Source organism: Dermochelys coriacea, chromosome 28, assembly GCF_009764565.3.
Source record: "Dermochelys coriacea isolate rDerCor1 chromosome 28, rDerCor1.pri.v4, whole genome shotgun sequence".
Classification (NCBI taxonomy): domain Eukaryota; kingdom Metazoa; phylum Chordata; order Testudines; family Dermochelyidae; genus Dermochelys; species Dermochelys coriacea.
The window spans coordinates 2816580-2841589 of record NC_050095.1 but is presented as its reverse complement, the minus strand read 5'-3'; the positions used below and the strand labels follow the sequence as shown (position 1 = coordinate 2841589).

Below are 25010 nucleotides of genomic sequence, written 5' to 3'. Positions count from 1 at the left end.
TTGATACAGAAGTGTCGATGAAGTGAGCTGTAGCTCATGAAAGCTTATGCTCAAATAAATTTGTTAGTCTCTAAGGTGCCACAAGTACTCCTTTTCTTTTTACTCCAGTTGACGTGAGACAGAGTTTGGGCCAATGTCAGTTTGAAAAAGCCGCACTTAATCCAGCAGTTTTCTCAAAATATCTGCTGTCATAATCTGCATGTAGCGTGGACGTGCAAACCTCAAAGGTATCAAACACAGAAGAAACATAAGGCCAGTTATGGGAAGGTTTCCATGGCCAGGCCTGAGGATTAAACAGCTGGGCTCCTCAAAAGGAAAAGGGGCCTCAGCACCCATAAAAATAACTGGATGCAAAAATAAATCATTATGCATCCATCACCATTTTAAAATCTGACATCTCCTGCCCAATGTGTCTTTGCTTAGTAAACAAGTGAATTGGGGAACTCTGTGGCTGTTACCCTCTAACTGGGTAAAAGGTTACACATATTGTCTCAAGCAATTTTCCTCTTAACAGAAAATTTATTTTAAAGTTTATCAAAATAAATTCCATTTGAAATAGAAATAATTACAGTCTACATTGGGTCTCTAGCCTTGTACATGCTATTTCTCTCACATATTCCCCCACTCTAATTCCTTTGGAGTGAAGTTTTACGTTTCAGGATTAGCCACCATTTCCTATATAGTAGGAGGGGGCAGGGAGAGAACTAGAAGAAAACCTGAATTATATTGTAACACTGAAAGTTATCACATAATCAACCTCTTACTTTATACTAATTAACTTCATGTTTAATTTCATTGTCACTGATAATTTATTCAAAGATTTAAAAAATAAACCTATAGGGCAGTTTTCTCTTAATTCCCATTTTCACACAGTGAGCTTTGCGTGAAGTCACATTCTACAATAACCTAGGAGCCTTCCATTTCTGTGAGTTCATTTCTCCCCGGGTCTTCTCCCAGAAGTGTGGGTGGAAGGGGTCTCACACTATGTGGGAAGATTGCATCATGAGAAAACCCACCTGTGCTCTATTTTCACACTTTCTAATCTTTCAAAGTAGCAGGAGGAGGAGAAATGATACAAATGTGTTAGATTGAAGAGCAATATTTAGGCTATGTCCACATTCCTGCAGAAAGTCGACCTACGCTACACAACTCCAGCTACGTGACATACCTTAGGTCGAGTTACCGTGGGGTCTACACCGCAGGGAGTTGACAAGAGAAACTCTCCTGTTGACTTACCTTACTTTTCTAGTTGGGGGTAGATTACAGGGGTCAATTGGAGTGCGATCTGCTGTTGATTTGGTGGGTCTTCACCAGACCCGCTAAATAGACAAATGGAGGATGGATCTCAAAGTGTTGATACCGGCTGTAGTGTAGATGTAGCCTCAGAGACCAAACTCCAGAGTCAGGACTCAGCATTCATGTATCCTGCAGTCTGAACTTGGAATCTGATACATTCCCTCATTTGCGCAGCATGGAAGTGCTTTTGTCCAACAAGGCAGCCAGATTGGGACCCATAGGCATAGAATGGCTCTGAAGGAATCAGCTGTTTCTCTCTGTGCTTCATGAAACTTTGGATCCAAATGGTAAAGGACAATTGTTTCCAATTTAATTATGGCATCCTTTAGGACCGTGAGCAATGCCACTTAACTAGGGAGCAGCATTCTAAAAATAGTTTACCTGGGCCACAGGTCACCATAGCGTCCATCTCTGGGGTGAATATCAACCACTCGTATCTGCAATTTCTACCTGAGTTCTTGTCAAATCTTTGACCTTACTTGGAGTAATTTTACACTTCTCTCGCACAGAATTTTTCACCAACCACACAAAATATCAGTAGCGATAGTGAGGTACAACTCCCCCAAATATGCCTTTTATTTCTTTAATCTGGTGGCACACATTTAAATTAGGGACTAAATTCAGGTGCATCTTAGAATCCCTGTAAGATACCAAATGTCAGGTATCTATTAACAATAGGTATCTTTCGGCAGCTCTATCACATTCAACACGGATTTCATTTTCTACACGTTTGCAGCATCTCCCAGGGGTGAGCGGAACAGAAATGTCACTTCCACTTTCCCCATCTCTACCTAGCTAGGGATTGCATTTCCCAAATAACAGGCAACATGCACCTTATTAGGATGGAGATATCTTCAGGAGTGACGTCCTGCAGAGTCTGGGCCACAACTGCTTTGGGAGCCAGATGCATGGGTATTTTACTTACCTGCAAGTCACTTACTAGGGAATCCTCTTCCCAGCCCTTAGAAAAAATATTGACCTAACCAATTGCACAACAGGGAGATTGGGATGGTGATGGGGAATAAGGAAATCCCTGACTTACCATATATTCTTCTGTTGTTATAGAGGGTGAAATGACATTTTTTCCTATCCCTGCTCTGTTCCTGCTCTTTGTTATAGTTCAATATATTTTAAGTGAGGAAAATGGTAGTAAAAATATCTGCTCTCCAGCCTAACCTGAAGCAATATCAGAGCAACTGGGAATGAGACAATTTATTCCCAAAGGGGGGAACCTTATGACTAACAATTGCTTTGAAATGGGGGAACAGTATAACTGTGATGCTCAGGGTTTGTTTTTAGACTAGGAGAAGTGATGGAGTTTAGGTCAGGTCAAGGGGAAAGCTAATGCGAACAGCAGCAACTAGGCTACATATGCACTGCAACTCTAGTTGTGGTTTTATACCAAGATCACTAACTTAAGCAACCAACACCAAGCACAGTCCTAGTGGATGTAAGGCACAGGTAGTTTTTGCCTCAGTGTAGCTTGTTGGGATCAAACGTCTCTCTCCCACCTGGAGCTGATGAACATTCCTGGCTGGAGGGACACACACTCCTAAGACTCAAAAGGAAAGGAGTTGATAGAAAAGATCACAGGACCCCAAAGAAGGGTGAGCTGCAAAAGGCAGAAGCAGGCAACTCATCCGGGGAAGCTGAGAGATCACGGTGATGATGATGCAAAGATCACTATGTGGGAATTAGCAAATGTGATTTAAAAACAAAACAAAACAAAACAAAACAACACTTTGGCCAGCCCTAGTCAAGGCATTTGTTACAGTTCTCGTCCATGTGGATTTTCTGATGTCTAATAAGGGCTGAGCTATGCCTGAAGCTTTTCCCACAGTTATTGCATGTGTAGGGTCTCTCTCCACTGTGGATTCTCCAATGTATGGTAAGGGCTGAGCTGTGCCTGAAAGGTTTCCTACACTCAGAGCACGTGTAGGGCATCTCACCTGTGTGGATTCTCCGGTGTCTAATAAGGGCTGAGCTATGACTGAAGCTTTTCCCGCAGTTATTGCATGTGTAGGGTGTCTCTCCACTGTGGATTTTCCAATGTATGGTAAGGGCTGAGCTAAGCCTGAAGGTCTTCCCACACTCAGAGCATGTGTAGGGTCTCCCTGCGGTGTGGATTCCCTGGTGTCTAATAAGGGCTGAGCTATGACTGAAGCTTTTCCCACACTCAGAACATCTGTAAGGTGACATGCCAGTGTGGATTCTGTAATGTGTGATAAGGTTTGAGCTCTGACTGAAGCTTTTCCCACACTCAGAGCACGTGTAGGGTGTCTCTCCAGTGTGGATTCTCTGATGTATAATAAGGTGTGAGTTATAACTGAAGCTTTTCCCACACTCAGAGCACGTGTAGGGTTTCTCTCCTCTGTGGATTCTCTGATGTGTGAGAAGGTCAGAGCTCACATTGAAGCTTTTCCCACACACATGGCATGTGTAGCATGTCTCTTCCAAGTTAATTCTCTCACATTTAATAAGGTCTGAGTGGCTACTGAAGTCTTCCTCTGGCCTGTGCTGACTCTCACAGGCTTTTGCTTTTTCTGGGAGTGCACAACTTCCAGAAACATTCCCTTTGCATTTTCCTGATAACATCCCATGTGCTTCTATTTTCTCAGCATCTTCCTGCCAGGGTTTCTCCTCGTTCTCACTCACCTTCCCATCACCCAGTGGGAGAGAGAGAGGATCCAGACATAGGTCACTTCCTGTGCCGGAGAGAAAAGAAATGTCAGAGAGAGGAATGGAAAAAGGGATGAACAAACCAAAATATGTGCGGGAGAGATCAAGCCTATCAGGAGCTGATTTTCCCCAAACCCTTCCCTAGAGGAGAGAGGAAGGGGTCAGTTTTGGTCCGCATCTCACCATAACACTCAGGGGAACACGAGATCGGGGAGGGACCTGCTGCCAGTTGTCTGTTAGGATAGGTGGGAAACCATGAGTGACTTCTGCCATAATGATTCCACACCTGCTGGGAACAATCCTAAACTCGGAGAGCTCACAAGGTCTTTGTACGGCATCTCAAATGTTTCCTGTATTCAAGGACAATTTTTGAATTGGTTTAACCAATTCCTCACCTGTGCAGGCAGCTCTTGGGAGCACTTCTTTCTCAGAGCCCTGGAGATCTGGGACCCACAGCTCTTCCCCTTGTTCCAGCTGTGAGATTACATCAGGTTTGGAAACTAGAAACCCTGCTCAAGACAAAGAAAACAAGGGAGGTCAGTGGAATTTGTGGGATACTTGTCACAAAGAATATTCTATGGTTTTAACCCATATCATTTTTAAGCTGTAACATCCCAAGGCCATCTTCCACAGCTCAAAGTGGCAGGAGAGTTATTATTATAAATCATATTCATTACTTTAGTGCCTAAGCACCAACTAAGAGCAGGTCCCCGTTGTGGAAGGCACCATACAAACACAGAATATTCGATGGCCCATGCCCTGAAGAATTTACAATCTAAATAGACAAGACAGACACAGAATGGGGGAAGGGGTAGAACCCACCAGCCGAATGAACTATATGAAGGCAGAGTGACAGATCTGATGAAGACAGGCATATATCTTGAGGCTACTGTATTTAATGTTATGTCTAGGGCCAGTGTTTTCTGGAAATTGCCACTATTACCGCATTTTTTTCAAAAATGACTCTTCATTTCTGGAATCACCCTTCATATCTGGAATTGCTGAACAGAGGATGGGTGGGGCATGCAGGGTCACAACCCCCCAGATTTCTGCCCAGAGACACCTGACTCATCCCCAGGGTGCAGGGCAGAGGTGATGTGTGGGCAGGACACACAGGGTCATGACCCTCCCGCCCCAATTTCTGCCTAAAGACACCTGATTTTTCCACAGGGTGCAGGGCAGAGGCTGGGGGCTGGCTGAAGTTGAGACTTGCTGCCAATTTCTTCCCTCCTCATACAAGTCTGGGCTCAGCAAAATCACTGTAGAGTTTCCCCTGGGCAGGGAGGACACTTGGAAGTGGGACGCCGGGCTCCCTCATCATGCCGCAGAGCAGACGGCGCTCTCACCTGCTCTCGGCTGTGTCTACAGAACCTCTCCCTTGCATACAGTTGGTTCATGTCCCTTCTCCCCAACACATAGCTGGCTCTAGTCTCTCAATACCCAGTGTCTGGGCCCTACCTCCCCCAGACAGCTGGCTCCTGTCCTCTCCCCACAATGCACTTTCATGCTGTAAAGGATTACATATTGCTCATGTTTGTCAATATGTATTTCTTGTATTAATACGATGCATATCTGAAATTTCCAAAACATACAGCTTTGAAAATCTGAAATTTCTCTATTTTCATTGCCAGCAAACACTGGCCCTAGTTATGACTTATCTGTATATTTGAGCCAGCCCTTGAAAGCAACCAGGGAGGGCTGAGGGATGGGTTTCCTGTACAATCTGGTATCACTAAGGGATGATGAATGCCAGATCTCAAGGCTAGTTATGCAGATCTCCAGCTTTTTAAGCTTTGCCCCATGCCAAAAGGGGCAGTGACTGATTATACCTCTTTCAGGAGACTGAAGAAAACAGACAGACTTTTTGGGGAGAAACAGGTGAGTTTGAGCTGACTGAGGAGGATCTCTTTGGGATACAAATTGACATGATCTGAAAACCAAGAGGTAAACCCCTTAATATACTTTGGAACTGATCAGGGATTCCCACGAGGACTGATGAGGGGGTGATGGTAAATACGCATTCAGATCCTTTGCTTGTCTTATATCTTTTCCCCATAAAGCTTAACATCTGGCACACTGTCATGGATCTACAGGATCTGTGCAATGCCTGGCTTTTAAAGAGTCCTTGGGAGGTGCCCCTGGAGTGCACTAGACTCCCAAGAGATCCCACTTTTCCACAAGGATAGGCCATGTAGCTTCAACACCTGAGACTGAGCCTCTGGCTTCAACACTCCTATTTCAACTTGTGAGCTCTGCCAGCAGGTTCAGCTGAACTACACTCCTGTTCAGAGACTGTTCCTCATTCATGCTTCAATGCACCTCAGCAAGCTTCTGCTGTGATACTGGGCAGACTTTTAAAACATAGCAGGGTTTATTAGCCAACTGAAACACAGCATTGGAAAGTCCTTAGATTAGGACAGAGAAGCAAAGACGACAATATAGTCCAGACTGGCCAATGCCCTTGAGCCATGCTGCTGTAGAAAACAGTTCGGTTTCTTTTCACTGTGCCTGTCCATTTCTCTTCACTCCAGTAGAGCTCCCTGCATCTGCGAGCCCAGTTCTTCCTGCTCCCAAAAACATTATGAGTCCATGTATGCTTCACTCAGCCAAGCGGAGATCCTCCCTTGGACAGGTGACAATTATTCCCTTGTCTGTTGGGTATTCCACTGATGTAGTTTGATCCCAGTCAGTCCCGAATGACCCATTCATATCACCCCATGACAGCTACGTGACAAAACACCTCGTCTCCTGCTCTTTATGATCAGAGCAATACCAATCACAGAGGGAAACTGAGGTGTGTATTGGCATCATAGAAGTATCACCAAAATTCCCACTTCTATCACACACACACACACACACACACACTGCTCACAGCCCTTGGAGAGAAAGCAAAGCACAGGAACTGGATGTTAGTCCAGTGACCACAGTGGAGGACAAGCTGCAATCCTCCAACCCTGGTCATGTGGGTCCCTACCTATAGAGAGGGGCTGGCTAAAGGCCCGATACCTGAGAAGCCATTCCTCGAGCAGACCATGGAGGCAAGTCAAAGGCTTAGCTACCCCAGAACTGACACATCACAAAAGCACATTTTGGGGAATTAGGAAATCTAGTGACTCAGGTGTAATGGAAGGGAGATATGTAATGTGGAAAAGGCTGGGGAATTAATCACTAAAATTCAGGAGCAACAGCCTCTAATTCTTCCAGAAAAGGAGAATGTAAGAAACAAGAACTGGGCCACACAACCTCAGGAGGGTCAGGCTCAGAGAACCAAGGAGCGTGGAGGGAAGACATCTTTTGGCTGCTGCAGATGGGGATATGGGGACAAGGCTCTCCCCAAACTCTCACTCCTGTTGATCCTGAGCTGATTTTATGGTCTTTGACCTATGACCCAGTCTCAGGTCATGTGGGTAATTTTATAGTCACTAGAAGTAAAATGTCATTATCAGAGTATTGCTTATTAGTTTGGAACGTGCATTGAGGGGCAAGGAGGTGAACAGAAATAAATGGGATATTAAGCTTGCTACAGTTAAGAGCTTGTTATAGTAGGTTGAGGCTTTGTGGGAGTAGTTATGCAAAAGTCTGGGATTTACCGGAATAGGCCTAAGGTCAGATATTTTGCACCCTCATTTTGAGAGACTAACAAGGAACCACAAACAGGTGCAATACGCCACAGGATTCTGAAAGAAGGAAGTTTGGGGCAGACTAGCAATTAGGTTGCTATGCAGAATCTCAGCAGTTGGACTGCATTCATATATTGGAATTATTAATAAATAAGTGATCTAAATCTTGAGTATTAATGCTTGGTGCTTAATTATGGACTTCCCAAAGGCCACATATGGGTTGGGGCAGCTATTGACATTATTGTAATCAGAGTAAAGGAGCAGATATGGTATACAGCCATTCTATTACCATAAGGAAGCATATAAAATAGAATCATAGAATCATAGAATATCAGGGTTGGAAGGGACCCCAGAAGGTCATCTAGTCCAACCCCCTGCTCAAAGCAGGACCAAGTCCCAGTTAAATCATCCTAGCCAGGGCTTTGTCAAGCCTGACCTTAAAAACCTCTAAGGAAGGAGATTCTACCACCTCCCTAGGTAACGCATTCCAGTGTTTCACCACCCTCTTAGTGAAAAAGTTTTTCCTAATATCCAATCTAAACCTCCCCCATTGCAACTTGAGACCATTACTCCTCGTTCTGTCATCTGCTACCATTGAGAACAGTCTAGAGCCATCCTCTTTGAAACCCCCTTTCAGGTAGTTGAAAGCAGCTATCAAATCCCCCCTCATTCTTCTCTTCTGCAGACTAAACAATCCCAGCTCCCTCAGCCTCTCCTCATAAATACCTCTCCTAGTAACCATTTTTTCATTTTGTTGGGTTCTCAAGACAGTGTAAATGGAATCAGGACCTCCCTTCTGATGGTCTCCCTTGCCCCTCAATCTTTGCTTCCAAGGATGTCCATAACTTAGAAGTTTCAGAGTAGCAGCCGTGTTAGTCTGTATTCGCAAAAAGAAAAGGAGTACTTGTGGCACCTTAGAGACTAACAAATTTATAGTCTCTAAGGAGCCACAAGTACTCCTTTTCTTTTTGCATAACTTGCAAGTATGCACAGTGCAAGACCCTCTTTACTGTACTTATCTTAGTCTAATCATTATGTGTATTGATCCTGGCCTATGATTTCAATTATAACTGTCTGTTTTAAATCAAGTTTCTGTGTGTTTCTCCGCATTTCATCGTCTCAATTAACTTTGAGTAGCCATGTACAAGGGAGAGTTGTACCCCAATACGTAATCTTATAGGTGTAAAAATTGTACAGGCTACACTAGGCACCCTGTGACATCATCAACAAAGTGCCCATTTGTGCCTGGGTAGCAGCCCTGCCCTGGGAGGGAGGAATGCAGGAAAGACTCAGGATCGGTGGCCAGGGTCACCGTGCATAGAGATGGGGAGGTTATATGGGGTAATGAGTGAGAGAGGGAGGTCAAGAGTTAAAATAATAATTTGGGGGGGGGGGGGAAAATGTATAATGAAGTGAAACTGAACAGAAATAAAACTGGAGTGTAGGCTCTAAAGCAGAGGTGGGCAAACTACAGCCCGCGGGACCCTCCTGCCTGGCCCCTGAGCTCCTGGCTGGGAAGGCTACCCCCGGCCCCTCCCCCGCTGTCCCGCCTCCCCCACAATGCTCTGGGCAGCGGGGCTGTGAGCTCCTGGGGCAGGGCAGCTGCAGAGCCCGACCTGACCCAGTCTCTGTGCTGTGTAGTGGCGGAGGCAGCGTGGCCAGGCTGCGCGGCTGTAGAGCAGCACAGTAAGGGAGTAGGGGGGCTGGATAGAGGGCAGGGGCGTTCGGGGTGGTGGTCAGAGGGCGGGGGTGTGGACGGGGTGGGGGCGGGAACAGGGGGTTGAATGGGGGCAGGGATCCCTGGGGGGCAGTCAGGAAAGAGGGGGAGTTGGATGGGGTGGCAGGGAGTAGTCAGGGGACAGGGAGAAGGGGTAGTTGGATGGGGCAGGGGCTGCAGGGGGGCAGTAGGGAAAGACAGGGGCGTTGAATGGGGCGGCAGGGGGCAGTCAGGGGCAGGGCTTCCAGAGGCAGTCAGGGGACAGGGAAAAGGGGTGGTTGGATGGGGCAGGGGTCCCCGGGGGGCAGTCAGGAATGAGAGGAGGGGTTGGATGGAGTGGCGGGGGCAGTTAGGGGGTGGAGGTCTGGGGGGCGGTCAGGGGACAGAGAGTGGGATGGGGTGTGGATGGGGCAGGAGTCCCAGATAGGAGGTGGGGGCCTGGCCAAGACCACCTCCCCTAACCGACCCTCCATACATTTTCCGAAACCCGATGTGGCCCTCAGGCCAAAAAGTTTGTCTGCTCCTGCTCTAAAGCGACAAGGCCTGAGCAGGGATTCAGGGTTAAAGGTCTCAGATCCCCCACAGCTCTAGATCCCCAATCCTCTCCTCCCTCCCACTGACCCACCCAGCCCACCTCCTGGGTGCCCTTCCTCCACACTCCCCTCCCCTCCTTCCCATTACTCTCAGCCGTCACCACCTCACCACCTCACCCCGCACCTTCGGAGCTTCTTGTGTTCCCTCCTTGTCTCTCACTACTTCATCCCTCCCTGCTCCTTATTACCTCTTATCCTGCACACACAGTCCCCATATCCTGGCACCCCAGAATTAGCTACTCCCCGCTTCTCCTCCCCTCCCACAGCTCTGTTCTCCCTTCACCTGTGGGCTCCTGAATGGCAACATTATGCGCTCTCCTATCAAAAGAGGCGCTCATCTGACAATCACACAAGGCATGCATGAGTCATACACCTATTTACACAATTTAGAATTCTACAGATAACATATTTTCCTCTTAAAATGACAGGTTTCAGAGTAGCAACCGTGTTAGTCTGTATTCGCAAAAAGAAAAGGAGTACTTGTGGCACCTTAGGGACTAACAAATTTATTTGAGCATAAGCTTTCGTGAGCTACAGCTCACTTCATCGGATGCATTTGGTGGAAAATACAGAGGGGAGATTTATATACACACACACAGAGAACATGAAACAATGGATTTTATCATACACACTGTAAGGAGAGTGATCACTTAAGATGAGCCATCACCAGCAGCAGGGGGGGGAAAGGAGGAAAACCTTTCATGGTGAAAATGAGGAAAACATAATGCATCCGATGAAGTGAGCTGTAGCTCACGAAAGCTTATGCTCTAATAAATTTGTTAGTCTCTAAGGTGCCACAAGTACTCCTTTTCTTTTTGCGAATACAGACTAACACGGCTGCTACTCTGAAACATGAAAGCTCTAGTTATTAATATAGTTATTAATGTATCCAATAAGGATACATTAAATGCAATTTTTAAATGACTGATGGCACCAAAAAGGCACATGTCCAAAAATTATACTAGTGGGTTAGGAGATAAGGAAAAAAAAGGGGGGCAAGGAAACTTGTCAAAACTTGTATGACAAATAAAGGTATAAAGTTATTACTACTCTGGTTCTTTAGAGACCACACAGCTTCTAATAACCCAGGGGACAGGACTCCTTACCCAGAAAGACCACTGTCTCATAGTTTTCCTGCATTACGTCTCTGTAGAGGGCTCTCTGAATGGGGTCCAGCAGAGCCCATTCCCCCTGGGTGAAATACACAGCCACCTCCTCGAAAGTCACCAGCCCCTGAAAGAGCAAGAGTCCAACACTCAGTACCTGCTGCCCCACTCACAACCCAACTATTCACGGAACAGCAGCACCAGGTAAATGGAAGCTCCAGGAGGCACATGTTAACAGAGTCCCACCCCACCTTGCTTAGAGCAGCCAGGAGGCATCGGAGGGTAGAAGGAGAGACTCTTTGTGTCTCCCAGCTGACAGATGGAGGCAGGGTCTTCACATTTATCACATACCTACTAGCCAGAGCTTGATATAGAAGATGGGGCTGTCTCTGCATCCTGCTGGTGGCTCCCTGGTAGGAATCCCAACACTCTCCAAATAAAATATATGGAAGAAAGGGGAGGTCAATAGTAAAGAATATAAGTTAGAAGGTCAGAATTGTAGAAAATTGGTAAGGGAAGCTATAAGAAATCAATGACCAATGAAAGTAAAAAGGAAGTTATTAAAAATATATTAAGTACAAAATTAATCCTAACAATGGTAGTGGTAAATTACTAGATGGAAATGGCAGAATTATCAAAAATAATAAAGAAGAGGTAAAAGTGTTCAATAAATATTTCGTCTCCTGGATTTGGAGAAAAACAGAGGACAACACTCTTTCCATTCCAACAATAACTCATGAGGACGTTATACAGCAGCTATTAAAGTTAGACATGTTTAAATCAACACGTCCAGATAACTTGTATCCAGGAGTTTTAAAAGACCTGGTGGAGAAGCATGATGGACTGTTAATGTTGATTTTAATTAGGACTTGGAACACTGGGAAAATTCCAGAAGACTGGAATAAAGCTAATGCTATGCCAATATTTAAAAAGTGTAAAAGAGATGACTCAGCTAATTACAAGAGTGTCAGTCTGACATTGATACTGGGCAAGATAATGGAGCAGCTGATACTGTATTTCATTAATAAAGAATTAAAGGGTAATATAATTAGTACCCATTAACAAAGGTTTAGAGAAAATAGATCCTATCAAACTAACTGGATATCCTTATTGGATGAGATCAAAAGTTTGGTTGCAGCAAATAGTATTGATGTAATATACATAGACTTCTGTAAGACCTATGACTTGGTTCAGCACAATATTTTGACTAAAAAAACCAGAATGATACAAAATAAACACGGCATACATTAAATAGATTAAAAACTGTGATTGTTAAATAGCACAGGGCCAAGAACCAATACCTGCGGGAACCCACTAGAAATAAATCCACTCGACCATGGTTCCCCATTTACAATCACAGTTTTTAATCTACTGAATGTATGCCATGCGTATTTTGTATCATTCTAGTTTTTTAGTCAAACAATGAAGAAGCCAGAGCGTGCTGATGGCTCATCAACAAAAACAATGGACCGTGGAAGAGCTTAGCCTTCCCGTGAATGTTTCAGCCAGACTATGAGACATGGCTAATATGACTCAGCAAGTCATGCAAGGGCATGTGACCAGATCACATGATGCTGGACTCCATTTTGGTACCTGTATTTTTCCACAAACTGGACTGGGAATGGATTTTGGAACAAAGGGTTCCCGCCATATGGAAAAGCTACTTAAGGTGGGGTGTATCATCATCTCTTGGCCTCACTTCCCACACAAGAGAATTCCTGGAAACACCTGAGAAACAAAGACTGCACTGGGGGGAGTGCTGGTCCCAGGCTAAAGGAATTTCTAGCCTGTGTATGGAAACGTGATGAACTGCTTCTATCATCAGTCAGGGTGAGAAATTGCTAATTCAAATCCTATCTATCTAGCATGTTAGGCTTAGTTTGCATTTTTGTTTATTTGCTTAGTAATCTGCTTTGATCTGTTTGCTATCACTTATAATGACTTAATCAATCTTTTGGTAATTAATAAACTTAATAAACTTTTTTATGCTTTATCTTAACCAGTGTATTTTGATTGAAGTCTCTGGGGGAAAAAATCTCAGCTTGCTTAACATAAGCTTGTTGTGAATCTCTTTCCCACATCAAAGGGAAGGCAAACTATATTAAACTACATTGTACAGATCCCTCTGCAGTGTAAGATGTGTGACGGGGCAAGGCCAGATGGCTATAGGAGAGTAGTCCTTTTAGGACCCGGGAAGTGGGCGGGCGAAGCCTAGAAGGGGGATCCACAGGATCTAGATTCCAATTAATTTCGGGGGACAACTAATGAAATAACAGGGACAGAGGTGTGGTCAAAGGGTCAAACGAAGGGAACCGGATGGGGACACTGAACAGAGAACCCCGGACAGCGCCCACTGCTCCTCAAAGGCGTCAAGGGAGTCAGAGGACGCCGCCCAGAGGAACTCTGCCCGGATACGTGAACGGACCGAGGATCGGAAATAGGCCCCACAGTCACAGGAGACTCCATCGGCCAACCTCCTCACTCTGGTTTTATAGATGGCCATTTTAGCTAGGGCCAGGAGAAGGCTGACCAGGAGATCCCGTGACTTTGTGGGGCCACGGATAGGGAGTGCATAAATAAGAAGGTGAGGGGAGAAGTGCAACCAAAAAGGTAATAAAATATTGGTGAGGAGCCGGAATAGGGGCTGCAGCCTGGCACACTCCAGGTAGACATATGCCAGGGTATCCCTCACGCCGCAAAAGGGGCAGGTGTCTGGGATTGTGGTGAACCGCGCCAAGGACACGCCCGTGCTCACGGCTCCGTGAAGGAGCCGCCAACTGACATCCCCGGCGGGCCTTGGGACTAAGGTGGAATATAGGCTGGCCCACCGGGGCTCCTCACCCTCTGAAGGTGGCAGGAGGTCCCGCCATTTTGTATCGGGGCAGGACACGAGGTTGCGGGCGTGAAGGGTGTGGAGCACGAGCGTGTAGAGATGTTTTCTTGGCGCGGTTTGAAAACAGACCGGCTGTATCTCGTGCAGCTGGCTTCTAGTGAAGGGGTGAAGGGATCGGTTGGGTCCACGGGGCAGGGGTCCAATTAAAAGGTCCGGCGGGCCTGGGGTAGTGGGTGGGCGGGGCGTGCCCTCGTGCAGGACCCGGTCGCGATAAACTCGAGCAGCGGGCGGCAAAGCGGCCTTCACCTCCTGAAGTATGTGCCGGGGAGTACAAGATCTGGAAAGCCCCATGCGCTGAGCGAAGGTTAGGGGATCCAGCCAGTCTCCCCGGTCATAGTCCAGGAGGTCTCCGACTCTTGTGACCTCTGCCAGGACCAAACTCTGGCACACCGAGCGGGACTCCGCCACCTGCAAACGGAGCTGGGAGTTGTGTAGCAGGGGCTCCGTGAGGAGATCTGCCCCCTCGGTGGCCGCCACGGACCTGCTCGTTGTAAAGAGTTTCCAGGTCCGGAGGAGGTCCTGGTAGAAGACCGGCAACCCAGAGAGGTCTCGCGGAAGACCTCTCGGATGGAGAAAAAGGAGCTGCCGGTCGTATCGGAGCCCTCGGAAGCGGCGCAGGAAGGCGTGCGCCAGTATGCTCCACACCGGACTACCTGCACCATAAAGGAGCCTCTGCAGGGTCTGGAGGCGGAAGACATGGACCTGAGTAAACAGACATTTTAGGCCCTGCCCTCCCTCCTCCAGAGGTAGATGGAGAACCCCTGCAGGGACCCAGTGCAGTCCTGACCAAAAGAACTCCAGAATCGATGTCCAGAGGTTGGTCAGGAAAGCCAGGGCCGGGACCAGGGCGTTGAGCCGGTATCAGAGCACGGACAGGACTAGTTGATTAAGCACTAGCGCTCTCCCTCGAAGGGAGAGGCACCGGAGTAGTCCTATCCATTTCCGGAGCCGCTCTATCACCCCGCCCTCTAAATTCTGCCAGTTCTCCGGCGGAGTGGGATGCGTGGCAATAGAAGAGTAGTCTTATTGGGATCCGGGAAGTGGGCGGGCGAAGCCCGTCCACTGCTAAAGGGTCCCCCCCAGCCTAAAAGGGGGATCCACAGGACCTAGATACCCAAAAAATTCCGGGGGACAACTAATAAAATAACAGGGACAGGAGTGCGGTCAAAGGGTCAAAAGAAGGGAACCGGACGGGGACACCGAGCAGAGAACCCCGGACAGAGCCCACTGCTCCTCAAAGGCGTCAAGGGAGTCAGAGGACGCCGCCCAGAGGAACTCTGCCCGGATACGTGAACGGACCGAGGATCGGAAATAGGCCCCACAGTCACAGGAGACTCCATCGGCCAACCTCCTCACTCTGGTTTTGTAGATGGCCATTTTAGCTAGGGCCAGGAGGAGGTTGACCAGGAGATCCCGGGGCTTTGTGGGGCCACGGATAGGGAGTGCATAAATGAGAAGGTGAGGGGAGAAGTGCAACCAAAAACGTAATAAGATATTGGTGAGGAGCCGGAATAGGGGCTGCAGCCTGGCACACTCCAGGTAGACATGTGCCAGGGTATCTCTCACGCCGCAAAAGGGGCAGGTGTCTGGGATTGTGGTGAACCGCGCCAAGTACACGCCCGTGCTCACGGCTCCGTGAAGGAGCCGCCAACTGACATCCCCGGCGGGCTTTGGGACTAAGATGGAATATAGGCTGGCCCACCGGGGCTCTTCACCCTCCAAAGGTGGCAGGAGGTCCCGCCATTTTGTATCGGGGCGGGACACGAGGGTGCGGGCGTGAAGGGTGTGGAACACGAGCGTGTAGAGATGTTTTCTTGGCGCGGTTTGAAAACAGACCGGCTGCATCTCGTGCAGCCGGCTTCTAGTGAAGGGGTGAAGGGATCGGTTGGGTCCGCGGGGGAGGGGTCCAATTAAAAGGTCCGGTGGGCCTGGGGTAGTGGGTGGGCGGGGCGTGCCCTCGTGCAGGACCCGGTCGAGATAAACCCGAGCAGCGGGCGGCAAAGCGGCCTTCACCTCCTGAAGTATGCATCGGGGAGTACAAGGTCTGGAAAGCCCCATGCGCTGAGCGAAGGTTAGGGGATCCAGCCAGTCTCCCCGGTCATAGTCCAGGAGGTCTCCGACTCTTGTGACCTCTGCCAGGACCAACCTCTGGCGCACCGAGCGGGACTCCGCCACCTGCAAACGGAGCTGGGGGTTGTGTAGCAGGGGCTCCGCGAGGAGATCTGCCCCCTCGGTGGCCGCCACAGACCTGCTCGTTGTAAAGAGTTTCCAGGTCCGGAGGAGGTCCTGGTAGAAGACCGGCAGCCCGGAGAGGTCTCGCGGAAGACCTCTCGGATGGAGATAAAGGAGCTGTCGGTCGTATCGGAGCCCTCGGAAGCGGCGCAGGAAGGCGTGCGCCAGTATGCTCCACGCCGGACTACCTGCACCATAAAGGAGCCTCTGCAGGGTCTGGAGGCGGAAGACATGGACCTGAGTAAACAGACATTTTAGGCCCTGCCCTCCCTCCTCCAGAGGTAGATGGAGAACCCCTGCAGGGACCCAGTGCAGTCCTGACCAAAAGAACTCCAGAATCGATGTCCAGAGGTTGGTCAGGAAAGCCAGGGCCGGGACCAGGGCGTTGAGCCGGTATCAGAGCACGGACAGGACTAGTTGATTAAGCACTAGCGCTCTCCCTCGAAGGGAGAGGCACCGGAGTAGTCCTATCCATTTCCGGAGCCGCTCTATCACCCCGCCCTCTAAATTCTGCCAATTCTCCGGCGGAGTGGGATGCGTGGCAATAGAAGAGTAGTGGAAGATAGTTATATTAGCTCCAGGGTAAAAAAAATCCCTGGTACCAGGTTAAGTGAAATGGAAGCTGCTCCAAGTCAATTAAGACACCTGGGGCCAATTAAGAATTTTCCAGAAGGCAGGGAGAAGGCTAGGTTGTTTGGGACACCTGAAGCCAATCAGGGGCTGGCTGAAACTAGTAAAAAGCCTCCCATCCAGTCAGGTGGGTGTGCATGTCAGGAGCTGTGGGAGGAAGTTGTGCTGTTGGAGAGGCTGAGTAGTACACACCATATCAGGCACAAGGAAGGAGGCCCTGAGGTAAGGGTGAAGTGGAACTTGAGGAAGTGAGGGCTGCTGTGGGAGAAGTAGCCCTGGGAATTGTACGTGTCATGTTTCTAAAAGGTCAGCTACCATAGCTGATACTATTAGGGTCCCTGGGCTGGAGCCTGGAGTAGGGGGTGGGCCCAGGGCTCCCCCCACCACCTTTGCCCCCTGATTAATCACTGAGACTGTGCAAGGAAGGATAACTTCTCCTCACCTCCTTTGCTGGCTTATGATGAAAATGGCTCAGTAGACTGTGACCCTTGTCTCTAGAGAAAGAAGGGTTATGTGGAGGGTCACAGTGTGCCTCTGAGGCTAGCGAAATCCACCAGGAAATGTGGGACCCACGGAGGCAAGGACAGAGCTTTGTCACAAATGGTATAATTCTGGGTTTATACTACAGCAGGGATGCAAAACTGGGAATTTGGCTGTTGTCTTCTATCTGTCCTTGAGTGGCTTAGGTAAAGCACTCAGGTAGCTTTGTTGGATGTTTGATGCCACTTGTTGTCATGTTGGGTGATAACGGGGCCTGGAGAGGCTGGCTGAATCTCCAGCAAAGCAGTGTGAGAAGGGCCAGCCCAGCTTGAGGGTTAGAAGACCCCAGACTGCACCCCGGGGGTGACAACCCATCACACCCTACATTACACAAGTCTCAGCAGGTTTGTCACATCCTGTTCCCTCCCATTCTCCTCCCTAGATATTTCCTGCCTTCCACCACCTCTAGCAGCTCCCACCCTCCTATCCATTTACTGCTCTTCTCCCTCCAAGCAGAGCCCACCACCAGCTCCCTGATAATCCCTTACCTGAGCCAGCTCCACTGCAGCCATTTCTCTCCCCCTGGGAGGATGGGATGATCTGGTGCGAAACCTGGATGATGTTCTGTAGCCTGCCAGGGCGAGAAGGGCAACGTGAGAGAATTCAGATGGGGCTTTTGTCTATTCCACAAGCTGATTTCCCCCTAGGATTTTTTCCTGCTAATGGACATTCAAGGTTCTGCCACAGTGTGAAGCACAGAGGGACCTTATTCCAGGGACCTTATACAGGCCTAGCCCCCGCCCATCAGGGTGTAACCCTCTGAGACATGGTGAAATCTTCCCAGTAACAGAATCTCTGAACCAAAGGTTAAAGAAGAGCAGAATCAAAGAAGTCACTTTGGGAGATTCTGAGTCATTATCCCCAAGGCAGCTGTCTCAGGTTTACAAAGTTGTTTGGCTCCAGCCTTTATAGAGTCTCTCCTGGGAGTGCCCCCTTTCATGGGCTAGGCCTAGTTTTAGCTTTTGGCAAGCATGACCCCAGGGGCTCTGAGGCTGGGCCTTCTTGCCTCAGCACACCTAGTTTCTTTCTGTGGCTCCCCAGTGAGTCCAAATGAGTAGATACTCCTGATAGAGACTGTGAACAGAAGAACGGCCCATTGCGTCAGACCAATGGTCTGTATAGCTCAGTGGCCAATGCCACGTGCTTCAGAGGGAATGAACAGAACAGGTAATCATCAAGTGATCCATCCCGTCACCCATTCCCAGCTTCTGACAAACAGAGGCTAGACACCATCCCTGTTCATCCTGCCTGTGACATTGGCAGATGAGGTGTTAGCACTTGCAAAAGCCCCCATGTCTTAACTGAAAATGGACAAACACAGAGCTGGAATCAATCTGGCTCACCTGTGTTAGTATTGTTAGAACAGGTTGTCAAGGCTGAATCCCCACTCTGTCACTCCAAGTGCAGAAGTGGGGGCCTGCAAGGATTTCAAAAATTAATACTGGCCACTTCAGGCTTGTATTAAACTCCCAAGGTTACAGCTTCTCTCTGACCTTGTCTTGGTAAACACTGCCACCACGCAAATGCAAAAAAAAAAAAAAAAAACCCTTTGAACCCAGGAAGGAGCACGTGGGAATTCCTCCCTGTGGGGTACCTTCAAACCCTTTCACACACACACCCCATAACATTATTGACGTGAACTGGGATTGTACAGATCATTGCTGCTACCAAAGTCGTGTAGTGCACCAAATCTTGTATAAAGGGGGTCAAATGAGGTGTCTAAGACAAGATTATGGTTTGCCGATTATGATTATGCTATCTGTATGTGTGTATCATTTTTGAAGTAGTGAATATTGGCTCTATACTGTCTGTATTTCAAACTTATGCTAAGCTTCTGGTTGACACCCCAGACAAGTTGGTGTCAGCTCTGCCTAGCCTGATTGATGGCCCATTAAGGACCATCAGCTATACAAATGACCCACTGAGAGAACACAGACATGCCTTGTGACTCAGCAAGGTAAGCAGGGACATGCCTATGGACAGAACTCTGAGGTTTTTCCAGGCCATGTGATAGACAGCTTGTCTTTGGGACAAAGACAGAAAGACCACATGGCAAGAGACTGTAAAAAGCTGCTGCAGCTCCTCCATCTTGTCTTCAGTCCTGCTTCTTACCTCTGGAGGGACTTTGCTACACTGAAGCATTGAACAAATGACTGATGACCCATCCCAGCTGTGGATGTTCTCCAGAGACTTGATTTGAACCTGCAGTTTATTCCATCACAGCGACAAGCCTGAACCAAGAACTTGGCCATTACTGTATGTAATTGATTCCATTTAGCCAATTCTAGCTCTCATCTGTATCTTTTTCCTTTTATAAATAAACTTTTAGATTTTAGATTCTAAAGGATTGGCAACAGCGTGATTTGTGGGTAAGATCTGATTTGTATATTGACCGGGGTCTGGGGCTTGGCCCTTTGGGATCGAGAGAACCTTTTTTCTTTTACTGGGGTATTGGTTTTCATACCATCTGTCCCCATAATGAGTCGCACTGGTGTTGATACTGGGAAACTGGAGCGTCTAAGGGAATTGCTTGTGAGACTTGTGGTTAGCCCGTGGGGTAAAACCAAAGTCCTCTCTATCTGTCTGGCTGGTTTGGTTTGCCTTGGTGTGCATAGAAACCCCAGCCTTGGGCTGTAACTGCCCTGCTTTAAGCAATTTGTCCTGAATTGGCACTCTCAGTTGGGTCCCACCAGAACCAGCATTGTTACACCCCCCCTCTGGGGAAGAGCTGAGAAAGCCACAGCTAATTTCCTTTGTTTTCTATCAACTAATCAAACAACATGCACAAACCTCTTAGGACACCAAAAATCCAATCCTGTTCTTAAAAAAGGTAAATTTTATTAAAAACAAAAAGGGAAAAAAGTACATCTAGAACTCAGGCTTTTTGCTAGATCTTAAAAGAAACAATTACAAAAATTAAGCACCCAAAATAGCTTTCTTAGGGGTTCAGCTTAAAGGTTACAAGCAACAAAAGCATCTGGGGTTAGCACAAAGGAGATCCATAAACCAAAATAAGAAATAAACCTGGTCATGTCTAGCTAAACATTCTAATTTACTTACACAACTGAAGTTCAGATAAGTAGTTCTAGGCATGATCTGATGATTTATGATCATACCTGGCTTAAGCTTTACACAGCATTCCTACTGCCCTCTGTTTCCCTCTTTCCCGGAGAGCTACAGACAAAAGGAAAGTTTCTTTCCACATTTAAAAAAGTTCTAGCCTTCCCATTGGCTCTTCTGGTCAGGTGCCCACTTTTTTTCCCCTTTACCTGGTGGACTTTTTAACCCTTTACAGGTAAAGCAAGTAGAGAACAGCTACCAAGAGGACTTTATAGCTGACTGGCTGAGTGTCCATAAAAGGAAATGAAGGGGGTGGGAGAGCTTATCACATAGGTATTAGAATTATAAAAATGTGTTTAGATTTTATTGAATGCTTGTGAGTTGCTGCCTGGGTTAATATCAACTAGTTGCATTGTGAGCCTCTGTGGCTCTATAAATCATCAGACAGGAGAGAGATTTCACATAGGTAAAGTGCTGATATGAAGGAGATGGGGGAGAGAGGCTCTCCTGGCTCCGCTCCCGTTAGAGTATGTCTGCACTACACCAGGGAGTGGGGCTTTCAGCCTGCGTCCACAGACCTGTGTTAATGATGCTCAGGCTAGCACATTAAAAATAGCTGTGTAGACATTGCAGCTCAGGCTGGAGCTCAGGCTCCCAAGTCTACCCCTGGTTCGAGAGATCGAACTCCAGCCCAACCTCCAACATCTACACACTTACATATAGCCCACCAGCACAAGTATGCAGACGCAGGCTGGGAGGATCTCTCCCAGAGGCAGTGTAGACTTGCCCATTATGTGCTACTTCCTAGGCTTTGCTTTTTGCAAGGCTCATCCCCACAGCTCCACTACTCTGAGAAAGGCCCTTCTGGAGGCAGTACCCCTGTGTGTCATGACGGCACTTCAGTGAGTCCGAATGATTTGAGACTCCTCCTAACACCATCTCTTCTGGGTGCTGCAGTCATAAAAAACAATTACCTAACTTTCGTAATGGCTGTTCTTCAAGATGGGTTGCTCATGTCCATGCCCTTCTAGGTGTGCATGCACCCGTATGCATGGCCGTGGGAGATTTTTGCCTTAGTGGTACCCATGGGGTCAGCTGTGGCGCCCTCTGGAGTGCCGCGCTCATGCAGTGGCATATCAGGTGCCGCTGGCCCTACATGCGCTCAGTTCCTTCTTGCTGACAACTCCGATAGAGGGGCAGGAGGGCGGGTAATAGAATGGACATCAGCTACACATCTCAAAGAGCAGCAGTTAGGAAAGGTAGGTAGCTGTTTTTCTTCTTTGAGTGCTTACTCAGGTCGATTCCATTCTAGGTGACCCACAAGAAGTGTCCTCAGAGGCAGGCTCGGAGTTCACAGGCTTGCAATATTGCCCTGCCAAAGGCAGTGTCATCTCAAGCTTGCTGGGTAAGAGCGTAATGAGATGCAAATGTGCGGACGGATGACCAGGTTGCAGCCAGACTTCTTGGATCGGCACCTGCACCAGGAAGGCAGCTGATGAGCCTGCGCCCTAGTAGAGTGAGCCATCATGATAGTCAGCAGGGGCACCTTCACCAGTTCATAAGAGAAGTGGATGCAGGCCGCTCAGATCCAAGATGAGATTCTCTGGGCAGACACTGGGCGACCCTTCATCCTGTTTGCAACAACAACAAACAACTGCGTTGACAGTCAGAACAGCTTCGTTCTATCTATGTAGAAGGCCAGCGCCCATCTCACATCCAGGATATGCAGCCTGCATTCTTCATCCATCGTATGAGGCTTTGGACAAAAGATGGGTAAGTATATGCCTTTACCAGTCTGAAACTGGGAGACGACCTTGGGCAGAAAAGCCAGGTACAGACGCAACTGGACCTTGTCCTTATAGAAGGCCGTATAAAGTGGCTCCGACATTTGATAATTACATGGGAAAAGGCAAAATCTGACAGCTGACATCAATGTTCAGTCCTTAAAAAGACAAGGATGGAAATCTGGGGGAATTTTTGATGAATTTTCACAAAATAGAAAGGGAAGTGGAAAAATGTGAGGGATTTTACATCGATAGTCAATAGTAGGTAAAGAGGTAGAATTTGAGTGAATTTCATATCGTTACTTGACAAAGCAAAAGAAAATGGAAAACCTGCAAAAATTTTCTATCAATATTCAAGAATTTGAGTAAAGGTTAAAATCAGAAGATATTTATGTTAATGTTTAATAATTAGAAAGACAGTGGAAAAAAATCTTAGAGAATATTAAAGTAGTAACACATAACTAGAGAGAAAGCCAGGCAAAAGTTTGCAATATTTTAGAATATTCTTCTGAAGAAGAGCTCTGTGTAGCTCAGAGATTTACCTCACCCACCTTTCTTTCTAAATGCAAAGCAATGCCCATTGGAGAGAGAAACTGCAACTACTTATACATGTAGATCTGTAGCCCATAGATCCAGCTTTAACATTTATTTTATGCAGCAGTAATGCAACGAAACTACAGGCTTGTATCCAGTAAGATATTGGCTTCAGCAGTTAGCATAAAAAATACTTGAGGCCTATGAACTCTGGCACAGATAAACGGCCTAAGGGTCATCCCTAAGTTTTGGGGAACTGGAAATAGAGTGTCTAAGGGGGAATTTGGTCCATGATGACACCAGCCAACAACAGGAACATGAACGAATGCCAGCTTTTGGATAGAACGTCCGCAGATGCGTCTCCACAGGATTACCATGGCACTCAATAGACAAATATGTTAAGTTGTATTAATGGTCCCACTAGCCCAGGAGAAGGACACCCCAACACTGGTAGAGTGACGAAATACAAATAAGGAACAGAGGAGAAACCCTACTGAATATGCCTTAGACTGAGGTGCGTCAATGTAACATATTATAAAAGTTGTATCCCAGCCTGTTTGCAGGAGAAGAGAGAGACGTAGCCCTTGGAAGGTGCTACGATGAAGGCTACTGGTTATGATGAGGAAGGTGATGGGGATGAGGAAGATAACGGCTAACATTTCAGGTTGTTCTGCAAGGGATGATGCGAGTATATGGATGTTCAGATGTACATTCTGTATTATCTCTATCTTACTGAGTTACAGTGTTTTGTGACTTTGCTAACTGTATTATTAAACTATTGTAAATATAAAATAGTTCCTATAGTGAGTGTTGCAACTGTGCACAGCGGGGTTCCCAACTTGAGAGTAATTTTAATACTAAAAAAGAAAAGGAGTACTTGTGGCACCTTAGAGACTAACAAATTTTAATACTACTGGCCCTGATCTTGGGACAAGAACCTGTCAACCCCTCAAAGTGATAACTAGGAATTCTTTAGTAATTAACATAATTAATACATAATCCAAAGGTCAGGCTACACAACTCAAGAAAAGGACCTGCATGTTGCTGTAGACAGCTCAATGAAAAGTCCACTCTCACAGCTGCCACCAAAAAAGCTAACAGCATGGTAGGATTCATAAGGAATGGGATGGAGAGTAATATCAAACATTTGTATATAAATTGAGGGGCAGCCTCTACTATCCTGGAACCACGATGGCTACTAGAGACGGCACACAAGATATTTTAGAAAAAAGAAAAGGAGTACTTGTGGCACCTTAGAGACTAACAAATTTATTAGAGCATAAGCTTTCGTGAGCTACAGCTCACTTCATCGGATGCTTAGAGACTAACAAATTTATTAGAGCATAAGCTTTCGTGAGCTACAGCTCACTTCATCGGATGCATCCGATGAAGTGAGCTGTAACTCACGAAAGCTTATGCTCTAATAAATTTGTTCATCTCTAAGGTGCCACAAGTCCTCCTTTTCTTTTTGCGAATACAGACTAACACGGCTGCTACTCTGAAACCTAAGATATTTTAGATCCATCTTTGAGAACTGATGAGCAAAAGGTCAAAAGAGAAATATTTAGTAATACGATAGAAAACAACCAAGATCTGAAGAGATTTTATATTGATACTTGGATTTTATACCCGTATTTGAGCATTAGAGGAAGAAGTCAGGGGAAAACTAATCAGCCTTTGAGACCGAAGTGGCAAAGGCAGAGAAAATGTCATTAATCCCTGCCCCACTTTTCTTCCCCCTCCCCCCCCCCAGTGATCTGCCTGCCCAGAGACAGGTCCACCCCACGGTCTGTCCCCTCCCTCCATCTCTGGCTCATTTTTCATCCCTCCCTTCCTAACCTAACCCCCCCCCCCGCCGTCGGCGCCTCTGGGGCAGCCGCTGGCTGCAGAGGGGGGCCAGCGGGGTCACGGCTGTGAACGCAGCTCAGCGCCCGGCCCCAGGTGCCGCAACAACCAGGGGGCAGGTTCCAGGGGCGGGGGGACCTGGGCCCCCTTGTGCAGAGGCGCTTCCCGGCGCCCAGAGCCTCCCCGCAGCCCTGGGTTAATTACCTGCAGGCCCCGGCCCAAGGCCCGGTCCCAGCTGCGGAAAGCCCCCCCCGCGGGCCGGGCACGGAGGGGTTAATGGCGGCCCCCCAGCACGGACCCCAGGGGGGGCAGCAGCTGCTCAGCCCCGGGCTCCCGGCTCACACGAAGTCAGCAGCAGCTTCTGGTCTGGGCCCGAGCCCCGCCCGCGGGAGCTGCCCCGCTCCCGGTGTATGCTCGAGCCCCGCCCCCGGGAGCTGCCCCGCCCCCGGTGTATGCCCGAGCCCCGCCCCCGGGAGCTGCC

General features: G+C 47.8%; 4 protein-coding genes and 1 pseudogene across 6 annotated transcripts in view; 2 read left to right on the top strand and 3 right to left on the bottom strand.

Annotated features, from left to right (window-relative positions):
- LOC119849428 (zinc finger protein OZF-like) overlaps positions 1 to 25010 on the bottom strand; it is a 776365-nt gene that overhangs the window by 368323 nt on the left and 383032 nt on the right. The window lies entirely within an intron of this gene.
- Positions 1 to 25010, top strand: part of LOC119849371 — a 1398949-nt pseudogene that overhangs the window by 1022004 nt on the left and 351935 nt on the right.
- Positions 1 to 25010, bottom strand: part of LOC119849376 (zinc finger protein 420-like) — a 3142523-nt gene that overhangs the window by 2970815 nt on the left and 146698 nt on the right. The gene's annotated exons all lie outside the window — the stretch shown is intronic.
- LOC119849401 (zinc finger protein 883-like) overlaps positions 1 to 25010 on the top strand; it is a 273312-nt gene that overhangs the window by 165706 nt on the left and 82596 nt on the right. The gene's annotated exons all lie outside the window — the stretch shown is intronic.
- LOC119849410 (zinc finger protein 501-like) lies at positions 884 to 24927 on the bottom strand. Its single transcript, XM_038386497.2, has 5 exons — positions 24734 to 24927; positions 17795 to 17877; positions 11012 to 11138; positions 4371 to 4484; positions 884 to 4001 (listed from the first exon to the last, which is right to left on the bottom strand). Exons 2-5 carry the CDS (start codon positions 17816 to 17818, stop codon positions 3049 to 3051), a joined length of 1218 nt encoding a protein of 405 aa, XP_038242425.1. The 5' UTR covers positions 17819 to 17877; positions 24734 to 24927; the 3' UTR covers positions 884 to 3048.